At 43.3% G+C, this 13,866-nt stretch overlaps 1 protein-coding gene across 3 annotated transcripts in view; it reads right to left on the reverse strand.

Annotated features, from left to right (window-relative positions):
* The window catches only part of TNRC6C (trinucleotide repeat containing adaptor 6C), a 131,231-nt gene that overhangs the window by 31,774 nt on the left and 85,591 nt on the right, over nucleotides 1–13,866 (reverse strand). For all 3 annotated transcript variants that reach the window (XM_077251853.1, XM_077251855.1, XM_077251854.1), the window contains exon 5: nucleotides 5,902–8,445. In XM_077251853.1, the coding sequence (XP_077107968.1) occupies nucleotides 5,902–8,445 (2,544 nt within the window). The remainder of the gene's footprint in view (nucleotides 1–5,901; nucleotides 8,446–13,866) is intronic.

A 13,866-nucleotide genomic window follows, 5' to 3' on the forward strand; every position in this document is an offset into this window, starting at 1 on the left:
CTTCCAGTATAGCAACCTTCACACGTGCATTTTTGGGTCAGCATTTCCATCAGTGTTTTGAACCCATTCTTGATTTTGGCTCCCACATACTGATGCGTGCTGCATACTGAAGAGGACAAGAATACGCAAAGTTTTAGGCTATGCTCACACGCTGTGGATTTTGCTGCGGATCCGCAGCGTTTCCGGAGCTGCGGGTCCGCAGCAGTTTCCCATGCATTTACAGTACAATGTAAACCTATGGGAAACGCAATCCGCAGTGCACATGCTGCGGAAAAAAACGTGCGGAAACGCAGCGGTTTACATTTCGCAGCATGTCAATTCTTTGTGCAGAATCTGCAGCGGTTTTACACCTGCTCCATAGAAGAAAACCGCAGGTGTAAAACCACAGTGGAATCCGCACAAAAACCACGGTAAATCCGCAGTAAATCCGCGATAAATCTGCAGGAAAAACGCAGTGTTGTTTGCCCTGCGGATTTATCTTATCCGCTGCGGAAAAATCCTCAGTGGACCATTCTACGTGTGCACATACCCTAAAAGTGTCTTATCGGCATAAGCTATCCTACATAAAAAAACCTTAAAGGGGTTGTCCAGAATTCGGACAACTCCTTCTTAAAAACTATATTCCCAAGTGTAAAATAAAAATAACATATCATCTACTCCAAGGGCTTACTTGAGATTGTTATTCCATGTGATCAATGAAGCCAATAAGTAATTGTTAATTGGCTGCAGTTCTCACACTTCCTTCAGATGTCAAAGGTTCATCTGAAGGAAGTGTGAACGTTGTAGCTCATTTTGCGGTTGCAGAGTGCCTGCAGTGTTCACGTGGCATAACAATTTATTGCAATTCCAGGCTCCGACATCATTGAAATGGCACTGATGAAGGAGGTGAATCTCTCTTATTTATATTTAACTCTGGAGAATATAGCATTTAAAGGGAGCCCGTCACCATGAAAATGCAGTCCAGTTGCAGGAACCCGGATTCTGATGCTCTTTTTCTGTTTGTTTTGGGTCGCTTCATTGCAGAAATATTCACAATTATTGCTTTTGGAGCGTAGTATGTGAAATTTCCGGTTGTAGTCCAACTGGGGGTTCCTTCAGTTGTCTCTGAGTGTGTGCACTTTCACAGCTCGGCAGCTGATCTAGCAATCTGTGAGGCAGGGGTAAAAAGCGCACGACACTAGAGAAGACTTTGAAGATACCCACACTATGACTGCAACCAGAAATATCACATACTGCGCTTCAAAAGCAACAAATGTGAATATCTCTACAATGGAGCGACACAGCACAAGCTGGAACAGAGCAGCAGAATCGGTGGAGCTTAGTGATTTTACAAGGCATTTAATTCAATTTTTGAGCAAATGACAAGAATCTCTTTAAGGGATTGTCAGAGTAGTGCATATCCCCTTTAAGACACAGAAATATACTGTATAGAGTAGAAATTTACTTTGCTCAGAATAAATTTGTAAAACGCCCACTACAGAGTCACATTCACTCTCAAAAGAAATCAATGGGGCCTAAGAATACAGATCTGTGTTTTCATGCGAGATGTCAATGGAGTCGTATTACAGGTGGGTATTTTTAGGCCTCATTGACTTTTATGAGAACAAGGATCCATAACAGGGATACAGAAGTCAATGTGACTCAATGAAATCTAATGTTATAAATCAGGCTCTCTACTTGGGTTTTTTCACACCAGTTTCTGGGCATGTGAACACTTATTTTTGCAGACAGATCACGGACCTATTACAATCCATATGCCTTTTCACATGTCCTTTTGTAGCAGACACATGATCCCCCCCAAAAAAAAGTACACCTGTCCTACCTCACAGAAAGAATCAGCTGTGATCCCCTGCTGTCCTGTCCGTATACTCTTTTGCTCCCCTCCTGCCCAGGAGCTGTGATACCATCAGACTATAATCTTGTACGGTCAGACACAGCCATTACACAGTACACAGCAGGGGCACATTTATAAGATTATCTCAGCACAGGAACATTTTATTTATACATCCAATGGTGGAGTTTATTTTTTATTCCAAGATTTGTTGATTAAAATGTACTTTTGTACATGACACAACCCCTTTAAAGGACGTGACTGGTCTATTATTTTGGCAGCTTCAGATTAGAAGCCGCCACTTATTACCGTATATATACAGAATGTTAAAAAAAAAAGCCACTGCAAAAGACGTCCATAAAGACATAAAAAAAGAACCTTCAGGTAAAACTCTGCTGGCGTTTTCCTGAAGCACATTTTACTTCAAAAACTGTGTGGTACAACGGCATCTAAAATATGCACCATTTGAACATAAGAATCTGTCACCAGGTTTACCGGGGTTATAGACAGCTCAAGAAGGACTTCATGACAGCAGGTTTAATAGTCCTCTAGTGATAATCTCCTGCTGATAAAACACTGGATTTTATTGAAACTAGAGCAAGCTGACACATTGCTACAATCAGAGTATCTGTCTCTACATTATGCTGCTCTCAGATAAGGTGACAAAAACCTGGTAACAGATTCCCTTTAAAAGTAGTGTTGGAGAACTCTACCATAATTATGAGAGCAAGCGACAAGAATAAAAAGGTCTACTTAAAGAGAATATATCATCAGGTTTTGGCTATGTAATCTGAAGACAGCAGGGGATAGAGGCTGAAAACACAGAATTCACAGATGTGTCATATGTCAAAGTATGTGCTGTTTACTAACTGTGAAAGATTTATCACTAAGAGGTTAACAACTATGCACCTCACTGTCCATGAACTTCATACACAGAAAGCTTTGTCTGGGCGGGGTTAGCTTTCCCAGCTCTGCTTCATTCTAAATCTAAAAGCTCTGATTGTATCACCACTGCTGCACCCAGTAAACTAAGTGATACATCAGTGGATTCAGGGTCTCTTTTCCTACTTTACGCTGCTCTCAGATGGAGTAGCAAAAACCTGCTGATGGACTGCGTGTCTGAAACGCGCGTCGGGGTGCACATTACCTAGCCGCTGGCAGCCTGGGATCATTCCCCTGATTTATTGTAAGTAATTGGCATCCCTATTGCATCTGCACATAGCACTTTCTATTGCTTTTCAGCCTGTGTTTTTGTAATTTTTGCACAAAATGTTCCCCTGGTGGTGATTAATTTGTTGCACATAGCACTTTATTCTGTCACTATTTCACCATGATCTTTTGTGATTTTTTTGTGAGACTTTTTGAGATTTTTTGTGATATTGATGCATATCTTTTTATCACTGGCACACATGCGCTTTTATATATATATATCTATTATTCATTTACCTTTGGTGTGCATATGTGATAGATTGCCATTTTATTCTGTGGCATATTATGAGGATTTGGCTTGCCTTGTTATTTTGCGGCTTGAATTGTGCACATTTTTCTTGGAATCTATCTATATATTTATTTTTTAATTTTTTTTAAAAATGTTTGTCACTATTGCTATTAAATAAATAAAAATTATTTTTACATTACCAATATTCCCTGTCAAGTTCTCATTGGTTCGGGTCTTTATGTTGGGAGCTTTAGTTTTAATTTTTACATAGTAGGCAGCCCACCCAGCATTACTACTCACTGCAGAATACCATTGATGATGCTAATAAAAATTTATAATACATTGGTGTCATTCGGTTGTTCAGCCACACAGAATTGGGTAGCCATATATATTGTAGCCACAGTACTGTAACATTTGCCACAATGTAAGTAGAAATGTAGAAGTTTGAGGAATTTATGAAGTTGAAAATATGTAAGAATGCAGAGTCTTGCTGAGTCTATGGAGAGATTTTCCTACCAACTTCCTGTCAAGTAATCCAAAAAAATGCAAACTGCGGGCCGCCTCTCCTTAGCTGGAAATGGCAGCTAAGTAGCTTTCCTTTCATTTCATAGAAAAGGCTGCTAAATATCATCTACATCCGGGAACTATAAATTATCAATGCATATTTAGATAGTTTTCTGATATACTGGTTGGTATAGCTTATGCCATAAATATATAAAACAAGAAAAAGAAAAAAGGGGGAATCCACTTGAATGTCACAAACAAGGGTCATCAGAACCTTGGCAAGTCTCCCATATACCAGAATAGAGAGTGACTCGTTACATACATGGACATGTCTGCTTCCTTTCTCTACTTGGATGACTCAGGAACCCCATCAAGTAGGAGAGGAATAAGGGAGACCTCAGGATCTCAGAGACGGACCAGCATCTACTGGACATATGGTTATGCACCTAGGCTCGAACTTGCCACAGGAGAACAGGTGCATCTACTGGAGATGTGGCTAAGCAACTAGGCTCGGACTGGCCACAGGAGAGCAGGTGCATCTACCGGAGATGTAGTTATGCAACTAGGCTCGGACTGGCCACAGGAGAGCAGGTGCATCTACTGGAGATGTGGTTATGCAACAAGGCTCGGACTGGCCACAGGAGAACAGGTGCATCTACTGGAGATGTGGTTATGCAACAAGGCTCGGACTGGCCACAGGAGAACAGGTGCATCTACTGGAGATGTGGTTATGCAACAAGGCTCGGACTGGCCACAGGAGAACAGGTGCATCTACCGGAGATGTAGTTATGCAACTAGGCTCGGACTGGCCACAGGAGAGCAGGTGCATCTACTGGAGATGTGGTTATGCAACTAGGCTCGGACTGGCCACAGGAGAACAGGTGCATCTACTGGAGATGTGGTTATGCAACTAGGCTCAGACTGGCCACAGGAAGATCTACTGGACATGTGGTTATGCAACAAGGCTCGGACTGGCCACAGGAGAACAGGTGAATTTCCTGGTGGACTCCTAGACAAATCAGTTCAACACCAAATGCAATCAATGTCTAAGATGTAAAACTCTGTTTTTAAAGAGCTCTTATCATGATTTTGATATATTATATTATCTTTCACTTCTTATCCCAGTGTTATTATGTATATTTTATTAGGCTGCAACTAGACTACAGGTCTCCAAATATCTGAATGAGTCTGTACGTTGGAACTTTTAGACAGCGACAGATTTGACCAATTATATTCACTCTTGTAGACGGTGAGCCCTCATGGACAGGGTAATCTCTCCTTCTGTACCAGTCGTGATTTGTGTTGTTTATTATTTATTAAATTACTGTACTTGTTTTTTATTATATATACACACACTCCTTTTTCACATGTAAAGTGCCATGGAATAAATGGTGCAATAATAATAATAATAATAATAATAATACTGCCTTCCAGTAATTTAGTGTTCACATGACAGGTCAATGAATTGTTAGAATTAAAAATACTGTTAAAGGGGAATTCCTATCTTGTCATATTATGATATATCACAAGGAAATGTAATAGTGATTTGATTGGTCAGACTCTAACCTCTAGGACTTTCACTTTAAATCTAAAGAATAAGAATACAAAGGTCTCCTCGTCCTTTTCCTTGCTTAGTGGCGCTGTTGTACACCCACCGAGCGGAAACAAACAAGTGTGTAAAACGGTGTTGCAATTGCATGCACATAGGGTGGTAGTGAGCGCCACTCTGCAGGGAAAATCTATAAACAAGTCACAGCTCATAAGTAATCATGTGGCCCCATTATGCTAAGGAGCATTGTCCATTTAAGCAGTGCTGTTAATATGGCATAATTTTTAATGTTTGGATGAAACCTTTAAGATACATTATAGTGGAGGCAAACTAGCAGAGAGAAACAAAAATATTGCAAAAATGTTCAGAAAGTGATATTGATTGAGATTTGTTGAATTGATTCAGTCTGTTGAAAAGCCCCGTTAAGAAAAACAGATGAAATACATAGTGTTACATTTGTGATTTCATGCTAATATAATTATTTTATACTCATAACAATCCCATAGGCTCAAGTTCTTGAAGGAAATAAGAGTAGCAAAGAAATTTACAGAAATATAGATGATGAAACAAAATACTAACCTGGACCAAGTAACGGGGATCGGTTTTGCTGGGCACTTGACTGATGAGGTGGCTGTGGTTCAACCAAACTAGTACTTGGAGGAGTGATTGGGGTGGTGTTGGCGTTCGGTGATGGGACAGTCTGAACCACGGTGTTATTTCTATCCCACATATTTACAGTTTTACTACTGTAATTGCTCGGGTCTCCCCAAGCTGAGGTACCATCATCAATTTCTATTTTACGGCGTATGGACGGTGGTGAAGGCTCTTCCCAGCCACTAGGGTCAGAATTTGCATCCTTTTGCTTGACTGATGGAGGTGATGGCACTGGTCCTCCAACCCACCCGGATCCAGCCTGTTTAACAGACGTAGCACCTCCCCAGCCACTCACATTGTTGTCTTGGGGTTTGTTACCCCAGTTTTGCTGAGGAGTTTTCAAGGGTTCCCCCCAGCCTGTACCCGGATTTGCCTTAGTGCTTGTGCCATTTCCCCACCCACTGGTCCCAGCCCGGGAATTTTCACTCCACCCTGTTCCAGACTTTCCATCAGTGTCCCACCCAGCTGCATTTTTCTTCCCATCAGTCATATGTGTTGGAACAGGTGGGACATCATTCCAGTCTCCCCCACCAGCTGGCCAGCTGGGATTTGATTTCTGTCCCTCTCCCCAGCCTTGGGGTTTGGACTTGTGAGGCTCACTCCAAGTTGGAGACTTGTCCTCTTGATTAGTGGGCCCGCTCCAAGCGTGACCACTTTTGGCAGCAGCATTGACAACAGTAGAGCTTGCAGGATCTCCCCACCCCCCTGGACCATTTGGCGCTTTATTTTCTACCCAACCTGCATTTACAGGAGCAGATATAGGTTGGGGGCCAACCCATCCTGATACTGAAGAGGTATTTGTACTGTTCATGATGGACCCTTCACTCTTCCGCCCTGAGTTTGGGGGCTGTGTGTTTGTACAGCCCCAAGCTTCAGTCCCAATAGTCTTCTTGTCAGGCCGCTGAAATTCATCAAATTCCCAAGCAATATTTTGCTTAACTGGGACCTGTCCCCAACCTGTGTTGGAGAGGACCCTTGGATCAAGGTCTTGTCTTGGCAACTGCATCTGCCCCTGATCTGGCGAACTCTTGTCCCCTTGCTGAGATTCTCCGATCCTTCCTTCATTTTGATTTCCAGCACTGTCGTTTGATGATGCCCCAGACGATACAGATTTGGCCCTTGAGTTAGTTTGATCACTTCCCTGCTGAGGAGGATTCTGAATGGTAATACTATCCCACCCTGTTGATCCTTTTCCATTGATGTCATTACTGGAATGCTGGTTTGGAGCCTTAACCCATTCACCATTCATGTTGGTGTTTGTGCCACGGTTTGGTTGACTCCAAGGTCCAGAATGCATATTTCCATTACTTCTTCCTCTACCCCATGCCAGTACTCCTGGGCTGGTAGGTGGTCCTGAATCCCATGCGCTAACACCTGTTCCATCTTTCTGAGCTACACATCCTGATCCATTTTGTTTAGCATTTACTGCTGTACTAGCAGTATCTCCAGTTTCCTGATTAAACCCAGAACTGCAGTTTCCAGTTGCAGGGCCACCTGGTGATAAACCCCAGACCGAACTGCCTGTGCCATCACCACCAACTCCACTTACTTGGGAAACTGAACCATTAGCACCAGGAAGGCTTTGCAGGTGTGGTGGGATGATGCTCCCCATTCCAACAGCCATTCCCCAGTTGGGCAGTCCATTTGTCTGCATTGCATTAATGGGGTTTGGTGAAGAATTCATGGGGTTAGTGTTATTTGGTCCATCAGTGTTAAGGTTCTGAGGTTGTATGCTGAAAGACACATTCTGAGAAGTGGACGTTTGTGGTTCTGTGCTCTCTTGTGACTGCAAATTTCTCCAAGCACCTAAGGTACCTGCAGTGTTTCCATTCTGGTTGCTGATATTCTGACCTATGGCACTGACTGGACTGCAAATATTTGAAGGGTTACCTCCACTTAAAGTTCCTTCATGTCCAAGAACAGGCCAGGCAGCTGGATTGGCATTAGGGTTAAGGTTAAGATTTACGCCGGTATTTGAGTTGGAAGAACCCCAGCAGTTCTGACTCCTACCCTCTCCAATCATGCTTTCCAACTTTCCTTCCCCACTACTAGAGGAGCAGTGTGTAACGCTAGAGTTGGAGCCAGACGCTTGACCCCAAACCCTTGCCAAGTTTCCATTCCCATTTGCTCCACCAGCTCCAATGGCACTCTGGTTAGAAGTGCTTTGGATGAGTGCTCCATTGGCGCCATTATTGCCATTTGATTTCTTTGTATGTCCAGTGAAGTTGCCTTGGGCACTTGTTGTAGCCATGCTACTTTTCTCTGAGCCACAGTTGGAGGCAGAGTCAGTGTCTGTAGTACATTCTGAGGCAGATTCAGTCTCAGTTCCTGTAATGGAAGGCCACGCTTCCTTGTCAGTCCTGTCTATTATCACTTTATCCCAGCTATAACTGGTTTCACCTCTGAGTGTAGGCTGCGGTCCCCAATGGGAATTTTCATAATGGTCTCCAAGACCACTGTGACCGAGATCTGGAAAGTATTAAAAAAAAAAAAGGAAAAATGTCAGAACCTACACAAGAAAAAAAACAAAAACAAACCAAACAACATAATTACATATATCCAAACGGTATTTCCTTTCATGGTCTACAGAATGTAAGATTGGGCACTGATAATTGTGTGTAAGAGTGTACTGGGCTGACCTAATGGACTAGAAAATGGCAGAGATGGGGCTAACCGGGGCAGACTGGCAAGCACGTACAATTTTTTGTCTATGTAATGGTCTATAGGCGTGAAATGGAGGGAAATTAAGCAGGACAACTTTACCATAAGGTTTATTTTACCAAATTAAAGTTCTTTCCCTTTTGTTCACATCTAAGATGATCAAGAAGGTCACGCTGTGATCTGTACGAGACCCTCACTTCTCATGACCCTACAATACAACGTGGCAGTAAGCCATGCTATTGTTGGAGCTTCTGTCCCCAACCCCTCCAAGCAGGTACATGTCGTAGCATACTGCAAAACACAGAACATAGTTTCAATGATATTTTGGAGAGAGTGGTCACATCAAGATTTAAGAAGTACAAACAAATCCTGTCTTTTCACAGCTTCAACATGGGCCGGCGAATAATGCTGAATATCAAGTGATAATATAGGACCTAATAGCATTGTAAAGAGCCATACTAAAAAAATAAAAATAAAACAGCGGCAGGGCTAGGATGAGGGGTAGGGAAGGTGCGAAAGTATAGATTACTTTTTATAAACAACCTCTCTAGCATATTTTATACTCCCATGTAGACAGTATATAATTTTAGGGTCTGAAGAGCGAATTCTGTGCACTATAGGGGAGCACTAATTGTCGAGGGAGTGGTGCATGGCATAAAAGTAGCTAAGCACCCACCATGGACAATTGAGACTGTCCCGCAGAGAAAAGATTAATTAAACAAAGTGAGTGAAAAATGTGGGGGAGCACAGGCACAACCTGAAGTGGGCACGAAGAGAGCCTGTCACTCTTTGCAGATGCTCCCTAAAAATTATTTTAACGATATAACATGCGTCCATCTTCTCTCTTCTATTTCAGTTTTAAAGAAGTTTTTACAACATCATAAATGCTGCAATTTACTTTATAGAAAAAATCCTCTCCGTTCTCAACAATGTAGACTTTTATTCGGATTACTGCTTGTTGCATAGGTTACCTGCCACCTCTGCATGCTATCAGAGGTGACCAGTTTCCTAGGCAGGGAATGGCACACATGCAATTGCCTTCCTAAGGATAAAAGGATCTGGTGAAATTCTAAGCTCCTATAGTCCTCAGAGGGAAACCAGCACACAGTTCGGACCAGCGGTGCAGCCATGTCAAAGTGTCGTTTATCAGGAGCACATCGCTGCCATCAACTAGGAGGAAAAGGAAGCGGAGTGCTCCTGCAGATAACCTTATGACAGCAACCCTCAAAAAGGGAATCTCATCAGGTTTTTGCTACCCCATCTTAGAGCAGGATGATGTAGGGGCAGAGATCCGGATTCCAGAAATGTGTAAATCACTGGACTCCTGGCAGCAGTTTTGATAAAATCACTATTTTCTCTGCAGCAGATCTAGCAGTTCTCTGAATGCCAATCACTGTATAACCCTGCCCACACCTCTGATTAGCAGCTTTCTATTTACACTGTGCATAGGCAGAAAGCTGCCATGCAGTGGTGTGGGTGTAGTTACAGAACTCATGAATATGGAAGACTACATGGCAGCAGGATTACTAGTCCTATAGTGATAATCTGCTGATAAAAGAGAAATCTGCCAATTAGTGATGGGGGGGGGGAGGGGGCGGGTTGGACTAGACGGCAGCTGGTTTACTAGTCCTCTAGTAAATCAGCGGCCTAGTAAGTAACATATCACTGAAATCAGGGTCTTTGTCCCTACAGGATGCTGGACTAATAACTGGTAACGGATTCCCTTTAAAGGGCCTAGGATTGTGAACGGAGGTAGAGAACTCACAAGGACGCCACTTTGGACTCTTCAAATGAGCGACGCAGATTCTTCTTCTTTTATAATATAAAAATATTTATACAACATTACAATATAATATTTACAGTACAGACACCATATAGAATGTTTATTTTCTGTTCCTAAAGCCTAATATTTGATACAAGTGCACATGTGCGCCTGAACCTGCCCCACCTGTACTATAACAGCCATGGGAAGTTCATCCCCTGAGGAGTAAGAGGGGCTGTCCAGTTGAACTCTTATTAATAAGGCCTAGTAAAGCATATAGATATAATAGGGGGGGATGTTTTCACCGGGTACCCCTAAAAAGAGTGACCACATTCTCGGGAAGCAGTAAGACTTCCAATAAATGTAAAATCTATGGAACAACTAAATGAAAGGTCCCCAAATGGAACCAGATTGTCTTGCAATGGCGCAGGTATGAGCAGGGGAAGATATGCATGGAAATTGTATTTTTACCCAATGTTTAGTGGTTACTGTAAAATGTACCTGCCCTAGTAGGTGGATCCGAGGAAGCTGGATTGTGGCTAGGATTAGGGGCCACTGAGTGGTACACAATTATGTACAATATCATATATTACATGGGGCGGGGGATCAAGCAAGAAACGCAAAAAAACAAGACAATTAGTGGTTAAACTGAATATTACGCGTGCACGGGATCCTAAATCGTGTACCTAAGCAGACGGTAAACACGTCTGATGCCAATTACGCTCTCCCCCCTAATTACATCCCCCCTCGTAATGTGCGCTCCCACTCAGTAACACAGGGACGCCCACTGTGACCACTATGCACACAGTCACACAAGCACCACTCGCTAATGTCGGGAGCTGGCGGCCAAAAATAAAATGCAGACTGCAATCCCGAGAAACAGCAGACATTGCCATTAACCCTCGCTGGCCCAGCAGCGCACGCGTTTCCGAGCTGCAGAAAACAAACAAACATCTCACTTTTCCTCGGTCATAAAGCCCGAATCAGGAGTAAACAAATGCGACGTTCATGATGGTGGTTATGGGATGGGGGGGGGGGGGAGAGCGGTGAAAGCCATAACCAATTAAATCAGCACCAGCTTATTAAGAAGCCCTGAACGCTGCACATAATCTCTTCCTTTTTATTTTCTGCCTTTTTTTCCTCTTAAGCAGCAAACGAGAGGAAAGCAGCTCAGCCTGTGAAGACGCCATTTTCTGAAACCTGAACTAGAGCCAAAAAAAAGCTCAGAACGCCGCTGCCTTCGAGAGATGTTATGCAATTTACAGATTTCAAGCAATTTGCTAACAATATTTTTGTGGCTTGGGGCAGAGGAAGGGAGGAGCGGGTCGGGGGGACTGACAGGGAGTGAAATACCTGCGGAAAGGTGACGCCCAACCATCCTAGGAAACGCTACATTGTGTGCAGAGCCGCCTCTCTCTGCAACCAGGCTCTCGGCTTCAATATGTCGCTTGTGCACAGTATAAGCCTCATCCTGTAGCCGTGCCAAGAAAACCTCTGTGCAAGCCTGGGAGCGGACAACCTGCAAGCTCATTTGGGCCTTCGCTGCACTGGGTTTGGAAATGCCCTTACAGGGAGGTTCCCTCACTCTCCCCCTTCGCGCACACAACACACATACACGGTCACTCCCCCCCTCCCCAGACTGGGCGAAGGTATCAACAGCCTCAGACTCTTTAAGCTTTGGTTATGTAATTGCATCTGACACTAAACCGATCTTCCTTCCTTCGAAATTCTTTCATGTGTCACAAAAACATTCTCACATCAGGACCCCGTTACAATTAACGCGACGTTACATTCCCCCCCTCTTCTTCCCATACCCCAGAGTTTGAAAGTCAGCCAAAAGAACAGAGGTATGTTGGAGATTGGCGTCTTACTAACATGCTGCTCGCTCAGCTTCATCTCCCCCTCTACGGTGCCCCCTCCTTCCTTTCAAGCAGCCTCAGAGTCAAAAAGCAGCAATTCCAGCATTAACATTCGGAACAAGACCCACATGTATGTGCACACTGGCGCCGTGCCAGCCACTATAATTACTTCCCAGCCTCCATCTCCCAAGTCTGGAGCAGCACGACACAAGCACATTAATCAAAGCCAGGGTTGTTTATACATGTGCAGCGTAGAGGGCCTCAACAATACATGGCGGGCTGGAAAACTACAATGGCATCTCGCTGCAACGTGTCCCCAGCCGTCATCAAGACCCATTATTAAAGGCTACGACTCATCAACGCTCCTCAGTGTCAACGACAGCGACGTATTCCCAATAACTAACGGAATACACATAATGCACGGAACCATGACCAGAGCCGAAATCCTGAAATATCTTCATAAAGCCCCAATAATACCGATATCTCTATTAAATTCTCTAGGTTTAAAAAAACGACACACATCATTAAACAGAACCGGATACGGAATATCACGCCACATGAACAGGCCAATAAAAAAGCACCTATCCACTCAGACAAACGTCTATGAACCATGTACATGAGCAGAACCTGTCCAGTGTAAATGGACCTTTCGAAAGTCAACGAGCCAAACCTTACCCTAATCAAGGTTGCTAAAGATTTTATATTTCAAGGAAAAGGATTAAATGGTTCTACATAAATAATAATAATAATTTTATACTCAACAGTCTTTCTCTTTCTGCATTTCCAAATATCCTATATTCTCCTTTTAAAAATCACACAAAAAAAATCTAAAAATTTTGATTGGACGGCTGCAAGGTTAAACTCATACCTTCTAATGCAAACACTACGACTTGTACAATTTACTACAGCAGAGCATGTAGTACACCCAGAATCCGCAGAAGACAACCGAAGGAAAAAACAGCATAAAAAAAAAAAAAAAAATCTGATTCAAACTGGAATAATATATGAAAACTACAGCTCTGAGCATCATGCAAAAACAGAGCGCAGTACAGGCCGTAAACGATATAATGTATGCAAACTATGACATAAAATACCTTATTAGAAACTAGCATATAACAGCCCACGCAGCATATAACACAGCCCACGCAGCATATAACACAGCCCACGCAGCATATAACACAGCCCACGCAGTATATAACACAGCCCACGTAGTATATAGCACAGCCCACATAGTATATAGCACAGCGACGCAGTATATAACAGCCCACGCAGTATATAGCAATGTGGACACCATATACCTGTTAAAAAAAATAATTAAAATAAAAAATAGTTATATACTCACCTTCCGGCGGCCCCCGGATCCAGCCGAGGCCTTTAGCGATGTTCCTCGCGACGCTCCGTTCCCAGTAATGCCTTGCGGCAATAACCCGTGATGATGTAGCGGTCTCGCGTAGGCAGCATCATTAGTAAAAAGTTAGTCACACTTACAGGGGTAATGGCAGCGTTAACGGACCGAGTTACACCGCATTATGCCGCGGTGTAACGCAGTCCGTTTAACGGACTGCTAAAACGGTATGTGGGCGCTGACTGGAGGGGAGTATGGAGGGG

This window comes from Ranitomeya variabilis, chromosome 4 (assembly GCF_051348905.1).
Source record: "Ranitomeya variabilis isolate aRanVar5 chromosome 4, aRanVar5.hap1, whole genome shotgun sequence".
NCBI classification, from domain to species: domain Eukaryota; kingdom Metazoa; phylum Chordata; class Amphibia; order Anura; family Dendrobatidae; genus Ranitomeya; species Ranitomeya variabilis.